This window comes from Atta colombica, unplaced genomic scaffold (genome assembly GCF_001594045.1).
Source record: "Atta colombica isolate Treedump-2 unplaced genomic scaffold, Acol1.0 scaffold88, whole genome shotgun sequence".
Lineage (NCBI taxonomy): Eukaryota > Metazoa > Arthropoda > Insecta > Hymenoptera > Formicidae > Atta > Atta colombica.
In genome coordinates this window covers 1,605,316-1,623,013 of record NW_017259581.1, presented here as the reverse complement: position 1 = coordinate 1,623,013, position 17,698 = coordinate 1,605,316, and the positions used below count along the sequence as shown (strand labels likewise).

At 34.2% G+C, this 17,698-nt stretch overlaps 1 protein-coding gene across 7 annotated transcripts in view; it reads left to right on the top strand.

The window, feature by feature from the left end:
- The window catches only part of LOC108693140 (helicase domino), a 34,361-nt gene that overhangs the window by 13,265 nt on the left and 3,398 nt on the right, over nt 1–17,698 (top strand). For 4 of the 7 annotated variants that reach the window (XM_018201898.1, XM_018201902.1, XM_018201897.1 and 1 more), the window contains 13 exons: nt 537–723; nt 924–1,060; nt 2,112–2,298; nt 2,423–2,687; nt 3,598–3,678; nt 5,489–5,746; nt 5,842–6,158; nt 6,341–6,633; nt 6,862–7,234; nt 7,491–7,687; nt 7,847–7,961; nt 8,282–8,641; nt 8,789–11,954. In XM_018201898.1, coding sequence (XP_018057387.1) covers nt 537–723; nt 924–1,060; nt 2,112–2,298; nt 2,423–2,687; nt 3,598–3,678; nt 5,489–5,746; nt 5,842–6,158; nt 6,341–6,633; nt 6,862–7,234; nt 7,491–7,687; nt 7,847–7,961; nt 8,282–8,641; nt 8,789–11,818 — 5,800 coding nt within the window. In that variant the 3' untranslated portion in view covers nt 11,819–11,954. Of the gene's footprint in view, nt 1–536; nt 724–923; nt 1,061–2,111; nt 2,299–2,422; nt 2,688–3,597; nt 3,679–5,488; nt 5,747–5,841; nt 6,159–6,340; nt 6,634–6,861; nt 7,235–7,490; nt 7,688–7,846; nt 7,962–8,281; nt 8,642–8,788; nt 11,955–15,085; nt 15,122–15,429; nt 15,596–17,123; nt 17,612–17,698 lie in introns of those variants that run through there. The other 3 variants (XM_018201904.1, XM_018201903.1, XM_018201901.1) reach the window with 2 other exon arrangements.

Sequence of the window (17,698 nt, the reverse complement as noted above, 5' to 3'; positions counted from 1 at the left end):
AAAAGAAATTATATATATTTTTATTAAAATTCCACCTTTTTCATTTATATATAATTGTAATTTTGCTCGCTGCCGACAACAGGCGTTAATCCAAAATAATAACATCTGTATTATTAAACAGCGACATAGCAAAATTCTCCATTAAAACTCGCGTGTCAAAAATCGATCGTTGTCTGACATACGAATCCTGTCTGGAGAAACAATATATTTATTAATTATAATTGTTTGAATGTTATAAAATATATTCTTTTTTAATTCGTAGGATTAATTTTAATAATTAAAATTAATCAAATGTTAGAAATATATATAAAATAGCGTTATTTACGACTTGAAAAATATTAAGTCATTTAATATATTAATTTTTTTCTAATTTTTTGAAATTCTTAATTTTTAAACTGTAAAAAATGTATATTGTTTTCTTAACAGTTACAAAATTTGAATTCTGATTTATATTGATTATTTTAATTGAAAGTGAAACTTTCATACTTAAATAAAAATTGAAATGTCACTGTATCTTTTCGATTCATTTGTTATAGGAGATTACTTCTTACTGGCACACCCCTTCAAAACAATTTAATGGAACTATGGTCGCTTATGCATTTTCTTATGCCTAATGTCTTTCAATCGCATCGTGAATTTAAAGAGTGGTTTAGCAATCCTGTAACAGGCATGATCGAAGGAAACAGCGAATACAACGAGAACATAATCCGCCGTCTACATAAGGTCTGTACGTAGTTTTTTAACTTTTATCATCTTTTTTTTTGTCTTTTTCTTTTTTAATTTAATTTATAAATACATTATCAAAAGAACTTACATTTCATATAACGTTGTTCAACATATGTATAGAAATGTACCATATATATATATATATATATTTAATTTTTTATACAGTAAATTTAATATCTAATAAACATTCTCCGTAGGTGTTGCGACCTTTTCTTTTAAGACGATTAAAAACTGAAGTGGAAAAGCAATTGCCGAAGAAATATGAGCACGTGGTTATGTGCCGTTTGTCAAAGCGTCAGAGATTTCTGTATGATGATTTCATGTCGAGGGCCAAGTAAGTGAACTCTTTAACACGTAATATTTTTGAAATTTAAAAGCTTTGTTCTAAGCTTTGGAAATAAAAAAAAATATTTCTTGGTAATACTCCAGATTAGGATCCCCCGCCCAAATGATCTTGACATAGCTAAGATAATAACTTCCAAATTTTAGCTATCGCTCGTTATTCGTTAAAATATTATTAACAAAAAGTTTACAAAAATAATGTCTTATTTCAAAACTTTCACGCGAAATGACTCTCATCCCACCTCCCTCCTGCTTGGGGATGCACGATTTCCATGCGAAGCGATTCTCACCTCATTTTCCCCTGCTAAGGGGTGCAGGACTTTTCAAAGAAATATGATCAATCGGAAAATTACGCACCCAGAGTGGAGATGGGATGAGAGTCACTTCGCGTGGAAATCGTGCGCCTCCAAACAGGGAGGGGAGGAAATGAGCTTAGAATCGCTTCGCGTAGAAAGTTGTAAAATATACTTTAAAGCAGAACATTTCTGTTTCATATAGTAGAAAAGAAATATCATTTTTTAAATTTCTTTTGTTAATAATTTTAACAAATAACGAGCGATGATTAAAACTTGTCGTCATTCGGAATCATAACTTTGACAACATATGTCAAGATCAAGGTCATTGGGGGAGGGCTAATCTGAAGTATTAGCTATTTTCTTTTTCTACTAAAAATACTTTTTTTCTTAAAACTGTGACATTTTTTTTTATTTCTTTTAGAATATGTGATACTCTTATATAGTAAATTATTTAAAATTATATTTATATATTCTTATCTTACATTTCAATATTTATAGATTCTTATCTTACATTTAAGACGTTACATTTAACAGATCTTACATTTAACTCTTATATTTATGATAAGAAGTACGGTCACTCCTCCCTTAAGATATATGACATAAATCAATTATAGAATTGTATTATCACCTAAAACATTATTTAAGTCGATCTTAAGATAAAATCTGACTATCGGTCTTAATTAGAATTTACTATTATATATTACTATTATATATTTTTGTATTTAATGATTACATATATTGTTAAAGAACGAAGGAAACACTCGCCAGCGGGAATCTGTTGAGTGTGATTAACGTATTAATGCAACTACGAAAGGTGTGTAATCATCCAAACCTGTTCGAGGTTCGACCGACCGTTTCACCATTTCAAATGGAAGCGATTGAATTTGTAACCGCTTCATTAGTCTGGAGTGTGCTTGATTATGATCCCTTCAAGGTTAGGTTAAACAATATTCTGTGTTAACCGTGCTCTTATTTGATTTATTGATTTATATGTATATTGAAATTGAGAAGAGCACTAATTTATTTTGGTTTTTACGAATTGTGATTTGTCTTTGCAGCACATCGAATTGTCTAGTTTGAACCTTTTGCTGTTGAACTTGGAGTTGATGCTCAGTGCATTTGTTGCACATAGAGTGAAACGTCTGCGGACACCTAGAAAGTTAATAGAAGAGATAGATAGTCAACCGGAACCGCCGCCAAGATGTCCGTCTGGCCGGATCAAGATCAACGTTAGATTATCGAATCAAGCAAAGCCACAGCAGCAACAGCAAACGCAGACTAGACTAAAGAATCTGGCTGGCGTATTACCCACGCCAAGAGTGGGTACGTCTCCCTTGATAAAGTCATTAAATAGCAGCCAGAGTGGTCCGGGACAAGGTAGGTCCAAGCTATCCCATCTTACCGCATTAGTCGTTAACATTTTCATGGCCATTTATTAGTAGCAAAATTACATTTCGCAAATAGTTTAAAATAGCGGCAATAGTTAAAAAAATAAATATTAAAAAATAAAATGTTAATTATGTAAAATATTAGTATCACATATTAATTATAAAATATTAAATGCATTGAAAAATAATAAAATAATAAAAATAATAAAACTTTTTTTTATTATGTAAAAAGAATTATGGGATTTTATATTATATTTATTTGAGATTCTTAGTTGCCAATACGATTTTATGATAATGGAAAAAGAGATAAAATGTTTTTATTGGTCATGAAAAGATTAACGCAATGAATGGATGGAATTCGTTGCGAAGAAACATGAACAAAACCTTATCCCGGGCTACGAGGGAAGAATTAACAGGATATTACAGTGATGCGATACAAGTATTTGTATAGCATTTGTAGTTTTGTGTCAATTAATATTAATTATAATAAAAAAAAAGAATTTGTTAAACTTTATATCGATCCAAATATTAAAATTAATAATTCAATTAGATGCATTGACGTTCGATGCGTACTTATATTTCATCAAATCTCTTTGTATAACATTTAAGAAATATCTCTTTACGTTTACATAATTGCATAACTATTTCATATTAGCAAAGAAAAAAATTTGTGGAATCACAAAATACTGAACATATCAGATCTGTTAATGCATTTGATTGTACGAAATAAATTTTTAATTAGCTATTTTGTTTCTTTTAATTTCTCGTGATTTAATTGATATATTTAAAGTTAATATATGTATGTATGTTAATCGAACACGAAATGCAACAACTATTATTCTCAGGTGTTACATTGAGAGTTGCTGGTGGTCAACAATTACAAGGTTATTCCCTACAACTGGTGCCGCATCAGGCTGGCGTGAAAGGTAAACGACTTTTTAGATTAACACAATCTTATTTTTGAATTCGTAATACATTTTCAAATACAATTAAATGTATTACAAAATTATACATTAATTTTATATCATATTTTGTGTAATTATACTTTTAAATAAAAATAATATGAAATTATGCATCATCGATCAGTAACTGTCGCTGTGAGTTTCTTGCTAGGCAATTACTTTTGCAGTGATGCTAAATTAATTGCTAAATTCCTTGGGCCAGCTTGTTTATAATCTTACCGTTTATAAGCATTTCTAGAACTAAGGACATATTTTATAAAAAATTAATCTTTGGAGCAAATTACATAATAAATTTGTAGTTGCTATATTTATATTTGTATATTATACTTTTACATTCTGTTAAAATTCATTGAGTACAGGGTGGGCCATCTAGCGTTTGGAATTTCAACCAGTTATTTTGAGTTTGAAAGGCATAATAACATTTATGACGTATCAGAAATTTAGTTTTTTGTTTGACATTTATGAAATGGGTCGCTATACGCTTGAACAAAATTGGGAAATATTGAAAACTTATTTCCAAAGTGGTGAGTCTTCAACCCAAATTGTAAGAAATTTACGTGAAAAATTTGATAGAAAAGAAATGCCTTCAACGCAGTTTGTGGATCAATTTGTGAAGCGAATTCGGCAAACTGGATACTTTTTGGATATTGGATAAAGCAACTTGTTCACGTGCTCGTCCAGTAAGGTCAACCGAAAACATTGCTGCTGTTGCTCAGAGTGTGCTTGAACAATCATCAACATCAACTCGCCATCGTTCTCAAAACTTGAACATTTCACGCACTTCTTTGAGAAGAATTTTGAATAAAGACCTCGGTATGAAACTGTACAAAGTTCAATTAGTGCAAGAATTGAAGCCGCATGACCATCCGATGCGTTTTCGGTTCGCCCAATGGGCTGAACAATACTTGAAGATGAGCATTTTTACCGAAAAATCATCTTTTCTAAAGCTCATTTTCACGTCGGTGGCTATGTGAACAAGCAGAATTGTCATATTTGGGGATCAGAGAATCCGTACGTCGTCATGGAGAAGCCGATGCATTCACAACAAGTGACTGTTTGGTGTGGTTTTTGATCCGGCGGCATCATTGGGCCATTTTTCTTCGAAAATGAGCAAGGAACTGCCGTCACTGTCAATGGCGAGCGCTACCGCGCCATGCTAAACGAATTCTTGCTTCCCAAATTTGAAGAGGACACAGACGACATTTGGTTTCAACAGGACGGCGCACCTTGTCACACAGCCAACGCTACAATCGATCTTTTGCGCACTGTCTTCGAAAATCGCATAATCAGCCGAAATGCTGATGTCAATTGGCCGCCTCGCAGCTGCGATTTGACTCCGCTGGACTATTTTTTATGGGGAATCGTCAAGGATGAGTGTTACGCTAACCAATCAAAAACGATTCAAGAATTAAAACATGAAATCAAAGTTGCCATCAATGAAATACGCACCCATACAATGAAAAATGTACTGAAAAATTGGGTTGATAGAATGGGGTATTGTGCAGCCAGCCGTGGAAGTCATTTAAATGAAATTGTATTTCATGTTTAATGGCAATGTACTACCTTTTCAATAAACTTTGAAAAATATTCATGCGTTTTTTTTTAGAACCAAATTAAATTTCAAATTTTAAATGGCCCACCCTGTATATTGAAAACAAATTTTTTAATTTTTGTTTAAGCAATAACATATTTATTAGCATAGTCATATTTAGAATAAAATATTAAAAGTGTATCTAAAAGTATAAAATGTAAATTTTTATTAAATTAAAAATAGCTTTTCCTATGGCAACGTTGGGAAATAATCCACAAAGTACTAGCGTAACAACTACTACGACAACGACAAATGCGCAAAGAATTACGGTAGGAAATGCTAGCATCAGAGATGGCATTCAACGACTGGCGACACAAACTGTTACTGTCAAACAAGGCGATTCCGTCCAGAGAATAGCGGTACCTAGTTTTGCGCAACTGGTTCAAACATCTACCGGCAGACACTTTATTCTGACACCGAGTCAACAGAATACTAACACAGGTTTGTGTCTGATTATGATTTTTACAATTATTTTCGTAAACTTAAGCTTGTTGGCAGTGACAGATAAAAAAAAGTAACACATTTTGTATTGTTAGTTTCATTTCCAGTCATGACATCGAGCGGATCACGTTTTACGGTGCTGTCTAAATCGATAATGGGTTTGGCCACATCGGGTGCTACGACGATGAATAAGGTTGTTAGTGGAGTAGTAACAACGCCAAGTGGTCGACCCATCATGAGGGTACCTCCTCTGAACGTAACAGCATCGCAATCATCACCAAGCGGAAACAACAGCCAACAGACAGTTAGCCACCAACAACCGCAATCGATACGTGGTATTGTTACCAGACAAGCTCAGAAAGAGATCGCGAAAGTGCAAAACAAGGAACAGCCTAAATCCGAATTTTATTTGGTAATTGAATGTAGATATCTCAATAATTGATTCTCATTTTTCTTCTCGTTTTTTTTCTTTTTATTCTTGTAAAAAAATAAAGTAATTTTATCTAATGGATTTTAATTTTACATTAAAATTGTTCTATTAAGTGCTTATTTAAATTTTTTTATAGAACATTTTAATTCTTTATTATTTTTTAGCCTCAATTGGAGGAGGAAAGGAGACAGAGAAGACAAAACAAATTGCATCTCCTCGCAGACATCAATGAACGAAGATGCGCGGCATGTCCACTTTACGGTGAAGATCTGTTTATGGCTTTGAGAATCGGTAAACCTGCGACAGCTTGTCGCTGGCATGATGGTTGGGTGCATTGTTCAAAGACTCAAGCAAAGATTCGTACTCGGAAAGAGTTCTTTTCACACACGGAAGCACTTGCGGAAGCTATCAAAAGCACGGAGCAGATTGTTGAAGAACTCAAAGAAATCTTTGAAAGGTTAATATCCGATATAATTTATAAATATATATAATCAATGTATAGAAAATAATTTTTTCTTATAATATTAAATATAAGCTTACAAATATAATATAAGCTTACAAAAATTAAAATTTTATTTAAAGTGAATGATTGTTTAGAATTAAGCGAAAAATAAGATTCTGCAATCTGCTATTTAGATCATTCTTTCTGGAATTAAGTTTTTTTTGTTTTTTAATATTCGTGCAGATATGTAGTCTATGTGCCGGCTGTACGCGCTCCAGTCCCTCGGTTTCATGTGTCTCATCCGCCGCCATACAAGTTATGGAATGAGCGTCGTCTGTGGACTGAATTACAACAACAAATGTCGCCGAAATTATTTCTCTTTCATCCAATTTCATGCCACATGCTCACACAGTTCCCCGATCCCAGACTCATCCAGTACGATTGTGGCAAGCTGCAATCGCTGGATCGGCTGTTGAGAAAGCTAAAATCTGAAAGTCATCGAGTCCTCATATTCACACAGATGACCAGAATGCTGGACGTGTTAGAAGCCTTTTTGAATTTCCATGGACACATATATCTGCGATTAGATGGTACAACTAGAGTAGATCAACGTCAGGTAATTTGACCTATTAACAAGAATATTAAAATTTATTGCATTTTAAACATTTAAACTCTTAAATTATTGATTTTTTGAAATTTTTATTACGAGTATTGAAAGCATATTAATTTTTTGTTAGTTTTTAAAACATATAATGATTAACTTTAGAAGCGTAATAAGAAATGTAGAACATTTTATGCAACATATTTTTATTGCGAGATTAAATGAAAAAAATAAATAAATAAATAATCATTAATGAGAATGATGATTTCAGGTTTTGATGGAAAGGTTCAACGGCGATAAGCGAATATTTTGTTTTATCCTGTCGACGAGATCTGGTGGTGTCGGTGTGAATTTGACGGGGGCAGACACAGTGATATTTTATGATAGTGATTGGAATCCTACAATGGATGCCCAGGCGCAAGACAGATGCCACAGAATAGGACAAACGCGGGACGTACATATCTACAGGTACACAAGATGCGAACTAATAATATAATAGTCGAAATGACTGAATAGCTTCAAAAACTCAGAATATTTTATTAATTTGAAAATATTTTTGCAAAGACAGCAAAAAAATTAACACGTTTGACCGCGAGATAATATGCAGTACAATGATTTATCTTTCAGATTAGTCAGTGAGAAAACTGTTGAAGAAAATATTTTGAAAAAGGCAAATCAGAAACGATTGCTAGGAGATCTCGCTATTGAAGGCGGCAATTTCACCACGGCGTACTTCAAAAGTGTAAGTGCTCATTAAGAATTAAATAAATTATATTACTATTTGTTAGTATTTATTAATCAGAAATATATAATTTTCTTTCATCATTTTATATAAGAAATGTGAAATTATTTTTCATACAGGAATTTCTTTTATTTATTGCATTATTACTTAAAAATTTTTTTAATTATAACATTTTACATTTAATATTAAAATTAAATAACAGTAATATTTGCTGAAAAATTATGTTTTGGATTGACAAGACACATCAATGTCTTTATCGATATTTTTGATTCTTTGAGATAATTCTGTTTACTTTTTTGTAACAATAAGATTATTTGCAGTCTACTATTCAAGACTTGTTTAACATCGATCAAACTGAGAATGATGCGTCAGCGCGAATGGCTGAAGTGCTCGAACAGAATCGGGATCGAGAAAAGACCTACAGCAAGGACATAACAGCGGGACCATTTCAAAGTGGTTTTTCAGGACAGCATACGGAGGAAAAGGCAGCGATGGGTGCTCTTGAGAGCGCTCTCGCTGCTGCTGAAGAAGATCTTGATGTTCTGGCTGCAAAGACTGCGAAAGCAGAAGCTGTCGCCGATCTCGCTGAATTCGATGAAAACATTCCGCTGGAAGAAGCTGATAAAGACGACACACAAGTTAGCAAGGCAGAACAGGAAGTTCAGAATCTGATTGCTCAGGTAGGTCGAACATTTTTTAAAATCGTTGGATTAGTTAGAAATTGCCTTGGTTTTTATTCTTTTTTTGTATCATTTAATTTTTATGTCACTTGTCATATAATCTTTATGTTAAACTTTCGATTAATGGTTCTATAATATTCCATTTAGCTGACTCCAATAGAACGATATGCGATGAAGTTCGTCGAGGAATCCGAAGGTGCGTTCTCCGCGGCGCAACTGGCCGCAGCCGAACGGGAACTCGAGGAGCAGAAGAAGGAGTGGGAGTTAGACCGGTTGCGGGCATTGCGCGAGGAGGAGGAACGGCGTATGCGGCTCGCCGACGACGATGAGAAGCCACTAACATTTGGCCGCGAGGATGCGCAGAATCAGGTTAATAGTACTGCCGCCAAGAGCGGTTCCAGGCGATTAGTTAATAAGAGGTTAATAGTACCAAGTAGAAGAAGTTTGCGTAGACGTGGCGGTAATAGGAGACGTGCGCGCGATTTGTCGTCGGAAAGCGAAAACGAAACTACTAGCACCGAATCAGATTCGGATTCGGAATCACAAGAGGAGGACGTGGTTGAGGATAGTCTTGACGAGGAATCGAGTCATACAGAGAGTCAAAGTCAAGGGGATGAGGGTGAAGAGGAAGAAGGAGAGGAAGGCGAAGAGAAAGATGAGAGCGATGAGGAGGAGGAAGAAGAACAGGAGACCGGTGAAGGGAACGAAGATGGAAGGGCGAATAATCGCGATGATTCCGAACGTCGAGGAGGTTTCTCGAGACGGAAGGGTCGTCTGGCAGGCTCAGGCTCCCGTAGTCGAAATCATTTTGATCTAAATAGTCCACGTACTAGATCGCGTGGGAATGTTAAGATCAATCTCTGGACTTTGGATGTGAGTCCTATCCTGCCTGGTATAAAGCCAAACTTTCGCCGGAAACGCAAAAAATTTCATCGCGCGAAATCGGAGGAAAATCGTCTCGAAACCTTCTCATCAGTTGATGTATGTCGTAAAAGAAGCATTCGGATTAACACAAGCACCAAAATATCTGTCAATTCCAATCAGAATACAAAACTCGAAATCATCGAGATAAAGGAAACTGATCGAAATTTATCGAAGGACAAGCGAGATTTGAAGGATGGTTGCGATCTCGCGTCATCCTCGATCGATTCGAACAGTGTGGACCGATGTGTTACTGATTTTATTACGGAGCAATCTATTGGTGATCATGTGGATTCGACATTAGTCGTTAAAACACAATCAAACAGAAAGTTGGAATTGGCTTCTGATATAGTGGACAGTCAAAATGTAAAAAAAGAAAAAGAAAGAAGTGATGATAAAAATACGAATGGGACTAATTTAATTGCGGTCTGCTCCGTTCAGGTGACGCGGTGCTCACATAAAGTTATGTCCACGACCTATAAAAAGCTTGAGCCCGAAGTAAATCGCAATGAGGATGCGGAGAATCTCGATGTGAATGTCAGCGTGAGGGATTCTCGGTCTCCTTCGAGCACGATGCAACCGGATGCGTCTTTGAAACGCTCGAAGGAGACAGTGGCCAAATCCAAGTTAGAATTCGCGTCAGCCAATTCTTTGTGCAACAATGTGCGAGGGAAATTGACTGCTGCCGCGCCGAGAGAATCTGACAGAAGTGTCGAGTCACCCTCTAATCGTTCGACTCCTCTTTTACGATCGAAAACGTTGCGAAATGAAAGTCCTGACACGACCGACACTGTCTCTAAACCTGTTGCGATATCCCGCGTTTCTACCGTGCAGAGAAATTCCAAGATTAATGTAAATACTGATGAGGTAGCTCGTAGTAATGCGGTTGATGATAAAGACAAGGATAATAGTAATGAAGTTAATGATGATGCTGAGTCAGCGATATCCCTGGTGATGCAAAAATCGGATCAAAAATTCAATTTGAAAAGCGAAAATTCAGACGCTTTATCGCAAGTATCGGAAAAAGGAATAAGTGACGTGGCATCGAATGTGCCCAATTCTTTAGTACCCTCTGTAAAAAGCCAATTTAATTCAAGTGAACCTAAATGCAAAATACGAAAAGTAGAAAACATAGTTCAGCGAAGCGTAATAACTCGTAGCTCAAAAATTTCCTCAACTATTAATCATTTAGAAGAAAATAAGACACAATTGATGAATGATAAGATTGATTCGAAAGTATCGGAGCATTCGCAAATGAAAACGGGAATTCGAAGAGCCGACAATTTAATTGCGGAGCAATTACAGAGCAGGATTACGCGATCAGCAAGTCACTCAAGGACACCTCCACCTAGCAATGACGAGACGATGACACAACTTTCATCAAAGTTGAAGCGACGCTCGGATACTCCTCTTCCGCGACCTATTACAAGATCCACCGTGAACTTTCCTGCGAGACTCGATACGGTACTGCCCAGTCGAGTTGAAAAATATACGACACGGAACTCGAAACAGTATCAAGACAATGGCCTACCGAATTCTCCAATGCCATTCAGACGTAGTAGATCGATACCGCCAATGAAACCGCGGGACTCGAAGGAAGGTTCGACGACAGTCGTCTCGACAAAACGTCCAGACACGCCTCGACCTAACATACCGCCCGGTCACAACAATGATCAGGTACATAGAGTGACGCGCTCGGGATTGCTCTTGAATTCCACCCTGTCGATGAAATCAACATCATCACCGTTATCTTCTCTCGCTTCAGCATTTAAAACAAATGTCAAGCGGATACGAAATCCATCAATCAGCAGCGAGAACGAAAACACTGCAAGTGAGAATAGTGGAAGTTTGACGTCGCAGCCCTACGAGAAGCCTCAAAGAACGGCCAAGGTTGTAGCCATTCTCACTTTGGACACAAGGAATACCAGTAGCAAGATCTCGTCAAGTCAGTCCAAATCCAATGTTAATTGCGAGACGAAAATTCAGGATAAGGAATTATCCGTGTCAGACACACTGAGAGAACAAGAGGCCAATCACGAGGACTGCAACTCGTCTGACATAAAGTCCAGAAGGTTGCGTAAAGAAACAAAGCGCGCCAAAACTATATCAAATTCGTTGGAAGACGAGGACGGTTCTAATGATGTTAGCGATGAAGATCCGCAGAAGAGATTTCGTTCCTCGCAGATTTCCCCCTCGCCCTCCTCTTCCGTCACAACGACGCGATCTGAAAAACTGAAGAACACCACAATATCTTGAGCCACGCTGAAGCATCATTGCGGTAATCATCAACGACACAAGCTATTCCGTTGGGAATATAATTGTTATTCGATCAAGCAGTCAAATATATCTACTATTGTGTCTGCTACTCAATCCGCCTATTATGTGCGTGATACCCGGGTTTATGCTTAGCATTTGTCGCATGATAATTCTTGATGCTTTTTTTCATTAATATTCTTTCAATATAAAACATAAGATGAAAGTCTTCAGTATTTGTGCATTAATTCTATAATAACATCGAAAATAGGAAATATAAATCTTATTCTCTTAAGAACTAAAGTAAAAGCTTAAATATTTATTTCGTGCATGTAGATCTGAAGATGGATCTTTCCATAAATAAAGACAAAAGATCTCTGATTGATATATTATAGAAAATATATGTAAAGAATTTTTTATATAAATAATTAAGAATAAAAAATTTAAAAATTAATTTAAAGAGAAAGACAAAATTATTATGTAATCAATGAATAGTGTAAAAAATATTGTCTTTTTTTCTTTGCTTAAAAATTTATGGTGGATTTACAGAAGCACACATATTTTAATTTAGATGAGTTTACTGAATTTTTGTTATTTGTTATAGATTTTTATTTAATTATATATTAAAACTGATTTTTTATAGAGAAACAAAACATAATTAAGTATAAGTAAGAAATTGTTATTTAATAGTCGAGTTAATGATAAATGTTGAGAGAATTCTAATAAGGGAATAACATAAGTAAGAAATTTCATGGGATAAAGTCTAATCTAAACCTGGTTTGTAGAAACGCCTGTAATTAATTGCGCGTTGATGACGCGTCTTTTGCCCGTACTTATCCTATATTTATCGCTCAGTGACTGTTTGATTCTCCCTTCAGAATAATTATGTGCGGTTATTATAGAAAATAGGAAGAAAAAGAGAGAGAATTTTATAAGGAACAGATACAGGAGGAAAACTTTAGGAAAACTTCTAATATTACATATGAGAAAAATTACATTAGAGATTTTAAATGTGAAAGAAAAAGAAAATTTAGGAAGAAAAAGTTTATGTAAGAGCGACGAAAAGAAGAAGAAATTTTATTGGAAAAAATTATCGATATTCCACAAAAAAGAAATGAAACGGAATCAAATAGACATGTTTAGCGTTAATGTGGGGCACGAGTACGCATCCTCTTGTACATAATCACAGTATAATTATAATAAATAATGTATTTCCTCCGGGTTGTACCGGATAGTACACGTGTAATATTTGTAGCGTTGTAAATTGTACTCCGACTCGCCGCCCCCTCTTCATCACATTTTACTTTATTCGTTGTAAAGATATCATGAATCCGTTTCTCCTGGCTGCACTTTCCGCGATCTATCTTGGTCTCTTATTTTTCTGCAAATATGTTTTATTAAATTTAGAATGCAGAATGGGAAAGTGCAGACGATAAGAGGCAGATTTTCAGTCAAGTATGTCTAGCGATTTATATAAACGGCGTGATGAGCGAAATGGACGAGTGTATTATATTAGAAATGAGGATCGAACTCTGATCTCAATCAAGCGGTTCTCTAGTAATGCTAAGTTATTCATACACGTATATTGACAGGCGTCACGAGCAAAAAACGTGATTAAAAAATACAAAGAGTACAGTATATTAAGTACACAATTTGATTCTATTTTCGCTATTTCACGGTAATTTGATTTGAATTTTACTTCTGGAAAAGGTTTATATAATAATAATTTATTTAAAGTAATGAACGATTGGTACTCCCGAAAAGGAAGTATCGAGGCAGCCAAAGTGAAAAAAAGTTTTATTCGTGCCGCCTTGAGCTACGTAATTCACAGGTCGATGACACCTGATTATTATATTATATATACATACTACATGTATATATAATATATATGTTATATATATTATTGTGTACGGTAAGGATGTCCTTCCTTCGCTCTTTCCACTTGCCTCCTCCAGCCACATACACTCACACACATTCACACAGTAATAATTAAGTTGCGTGCCTGTATTTTGTATGATCGAGCGAGAGTTCGAAGAAGAAAAAAAAATAAACGAGATATTCCTTACTATATCGAAATGTGTACCCTTATTTCTTGATGCGTTTCCAAGTCTGTGTCGATCAAAGGTTCAGTTCCGTTTTGGTGTCAAATCATTCTCAGCTCAATGTGCTTGTTTATATTTAATCGCGATTTAACGCGAAGAATGACTTTTTCCTTTCGATGTCAGTTTGGTGTGGCAAGGCTATCATGACCGCACATTTTTCGAGAAGATATATATGTACCTTAGTAGGCGTAAAAAGAAAAGAGAGAAAAAGAGCTCCAATAAAATTGTTCCATTAAAATGGCACCAAAACACTGCCTTTGCCATTCCAAACTTGGAGTCCGCAGCAAGATATGAGCAGGCACATGAGTGAGATCATCATACTGCGTCTATTGTGCATTATATATGTATCTTTCGATCTATACATGTACATAATGTTTGTAAAAAAAATTGTGAATACACGCAGTAATAGATATAAAGGAATATATCGTAAAGAACTCTTTCTCAGGATATTTAGAATGAGAGGAACGAGAACCTTTGAACGTTTACGGATGTCCCAGCCTTAATTTTTGCAATGAATTTTGTTTTGTCCATTTTTTTAAGTCCATGTTTTCTTAGGAAAAGTTTTAAGGAAATTTATTATTACAACTTTTTAAGATTTGACATCTAATATTTTGGAAATTAAATCTCGAATTAAAACTCTCAGAAAGTAAGATGAATCTGAGTAAATATATTTGAATTTATTTTGATACAATTTCTAATTTAAAATTTGTTAATTAAATAACGCGAAAGGTTTTATATCTCGATATTATAATTGAAAGTTTTTTGATTTTGTAATTTTGTAATTATGTATTTCTTGAATCTCTTTAGAACTGGACAAAAATATCGGGAAAAATAGTATCGCTCCTTTCTCTCTTTCTTTATTTTCATTATTTGAGAGTTTATTCGTCGGGTCCGTCTTTCTGTAGTCTCAAAATTATTTATTATATTTTTTGTTATTTGTGCGCAGACACATTATCATATTAATTACTGGAAATTTTAATTTTATTTATGATTTAAACATGGAATTTTCATGAAAATTTTAGCTTTACTGATAATTAAAAAAATACTCTAAAAATCGTATTAGTAGCACATTGCAAACTTTGGCGAGTACAGAGACGGACTTCATATGAGAGCGAAAATTCTGTCATAAATCGCATGATATCTCACGTATGACTTTAACATCTTGCAGATTTGGTTATCGGAACACACGATGGAGCAAATGCCAGTAAGTGCAAAATATAATATTTTTTTATCCTTTATTGCAAATCTATAAAGAAATTAAGTAAAGGATGCACTTATCCATTTATTCGTCATTCTGTAATTTGCATTATGATAATTGATATATTTTATTAATTATTATTATTTGATTTATTATGCACCATATAAGAAAATGAACAATTTTATAGGACTTTGTGATAAAAATAGAGGAAAGTAAAAGTTCAATATTCTTAATTGATAATGAAGTACAATAGAAGATTGAATTGTCGAACTTGTTCTCTGAAGAATATTATTAATTGAAACATCTTCTTTTAGATGTGGTGTCCGCCAACACCTCCTACAACGGATAACGATGTGTATATCGATTATTCTCTTGGATTTTTATATGAAAATATCCCCATGACAGAGGCTCAACTGCCGCCAATTTACGTGAAGAAGGATCGGAATAGAAGCAGAATCGATATTGGTATCACTGATGATGGTGAGTCAATTTGTAGATGATAAAAATTCTTTTCTTTAATAAATGAATGGCTAATAAAATTTAAAAAGCCTAAAAGAATTGAATAGTATCGATTTATTGCAACATTTACTTAAATAACATATATAACAATACTAGAACTTGTAAATTTAATATTATATTCTAATATTGTCATATTGAGTATAAAAACAACACTAAAGAGAACCAAAAATGTCGGTCGAAACATTAGCGAGTTATATTTGTTGAGTATACGAATTTCATTGCAATAAATTGGCATTGCGTATTAATAGTCACGTTCTTTCTGACTTTTTAAATTGATTTATTAGTTGATTTATTCTCAAGAGCGTATATATTGTACAGTTCTTTCCATAAGTTTGGAAACACGTAAAAGTGTGCAGTTTAAGGAAAATACGTAATAAAATCTATATATTTTGGTTTGTAAATAATTATTTAATTGAAAAAAAGACGAAATAAAAATACATACATACATACATATGTTATCTATAATAACATGCTATTAAAATATGGAATTTTAATTAAAATTCGATTTATACGAAATCTAATTCTTCGGAGCCATTTTACAATTTACGGAGTCTGAAATTAACTTGCGACTCAAATAGTTTATCATTTTTATAGAAACCGTTAAACTACAATTAAACGATCTGTGATGTGTATATATAACGCAAGTACGACATTGCAAAACAAATGATAATATATAAACAATAGATCAAAGCGCGAAATTCAATTTTGAGCTATTAAATGCTTGTTTGACATATTTTCAGCATGTACAAACTTAGGTGTTCTAGATAAAAATATTTATATTTATCACTATTTAGACTTCTTATAACGTATTTAAATAAAATATAGATCGCAGTTGCGTAAATTTTTCTGTACAATGTAAGGTGTTTTCAAACTTATTAGTACTGTATATTTTATTTTTAAATAAATTTTTAAATTAATCCGAAGCAACCGATATATATATTTTAAGGATACCTAAGAATGAAAATTTCTATCTTGTAATACAAATAGTGATGATCATAATTGTAATAAATATGAAAAAAATGAAACAATTCTTGGCAACTAAATTGCTTATATTTTTGAAGCTTTAATTACAGAATATCTATATATTAAGCATGCACGTAGACAAAATTGTTGTCAATTGTTGTGTTGTTTATGAAAAACAATAAAATTATATCGTATTCCTTTGCACGGCTATGTATCGAACTTTTTATAAATTAAAAAATCGTCCAATATTTCATCTATCTGTGCTCTTGTTTTTTTTGGGATTTGTTCTTTGTCTTTGCCCATACAAAAATGTAGAGACAAAGACAATAAGACGTAAACAGTAAGCGAATCGGCCAATTACAGTAGAGAACATTATTGATTTACGTTTTCCACTGTGAGTCGCTTATTACTTATGTCTTATTGCCCTATATTTTTCTATATTTCTGGCTTATGATTTTTCTCTCCATTAATATCTATCTTTATATGTTCTTTCATTCGATCAATTTAATCATTACTTTCTTTATAGGTTGTCGACCGGCGAAAATGCGCCATAAGGAGGAGTCCGTGTTAGCGCCAAGGTCGCTCTTTGATCGGCCGTCACCGGCATTGATGAAGATGCGTCGCGACATGAAGCTGTATAAATATCGTGCGATTGTACGTCCCCCTATGCCGATCTTGAAGACTTCATCACATGTGACGAAGACCTCACCGGAGCCAGATCAAGCTATGGATTGGTTGGTCTACGAGGAATGGGGCTTGTTACATTCCATCCAAAACTATCAGAACTTACCACTAAACACGATGATTCTCTCGCCTGGTCATACGCCTAATTGGGATATGGTTGCCGATTCCATTAACAATGGTGCACGTTTATACAGATCACCCAAGCATTGCAGAAACAGATACGAATCTGTGATAATACCCAGGGAAGAGGGTAAATTACTGTATGACACCGCGCCGAAGAAACAGAAAAAGCAGAAGACGAGTGTTTACAAAACGCTGTCAGTCTCCGAGGTATGTAACTGTTATAATATTGATGTATACGATAGCATCAAAGTATTCTATGCATTTCTAATTTTTTACAGATTATTTGTATTAAAA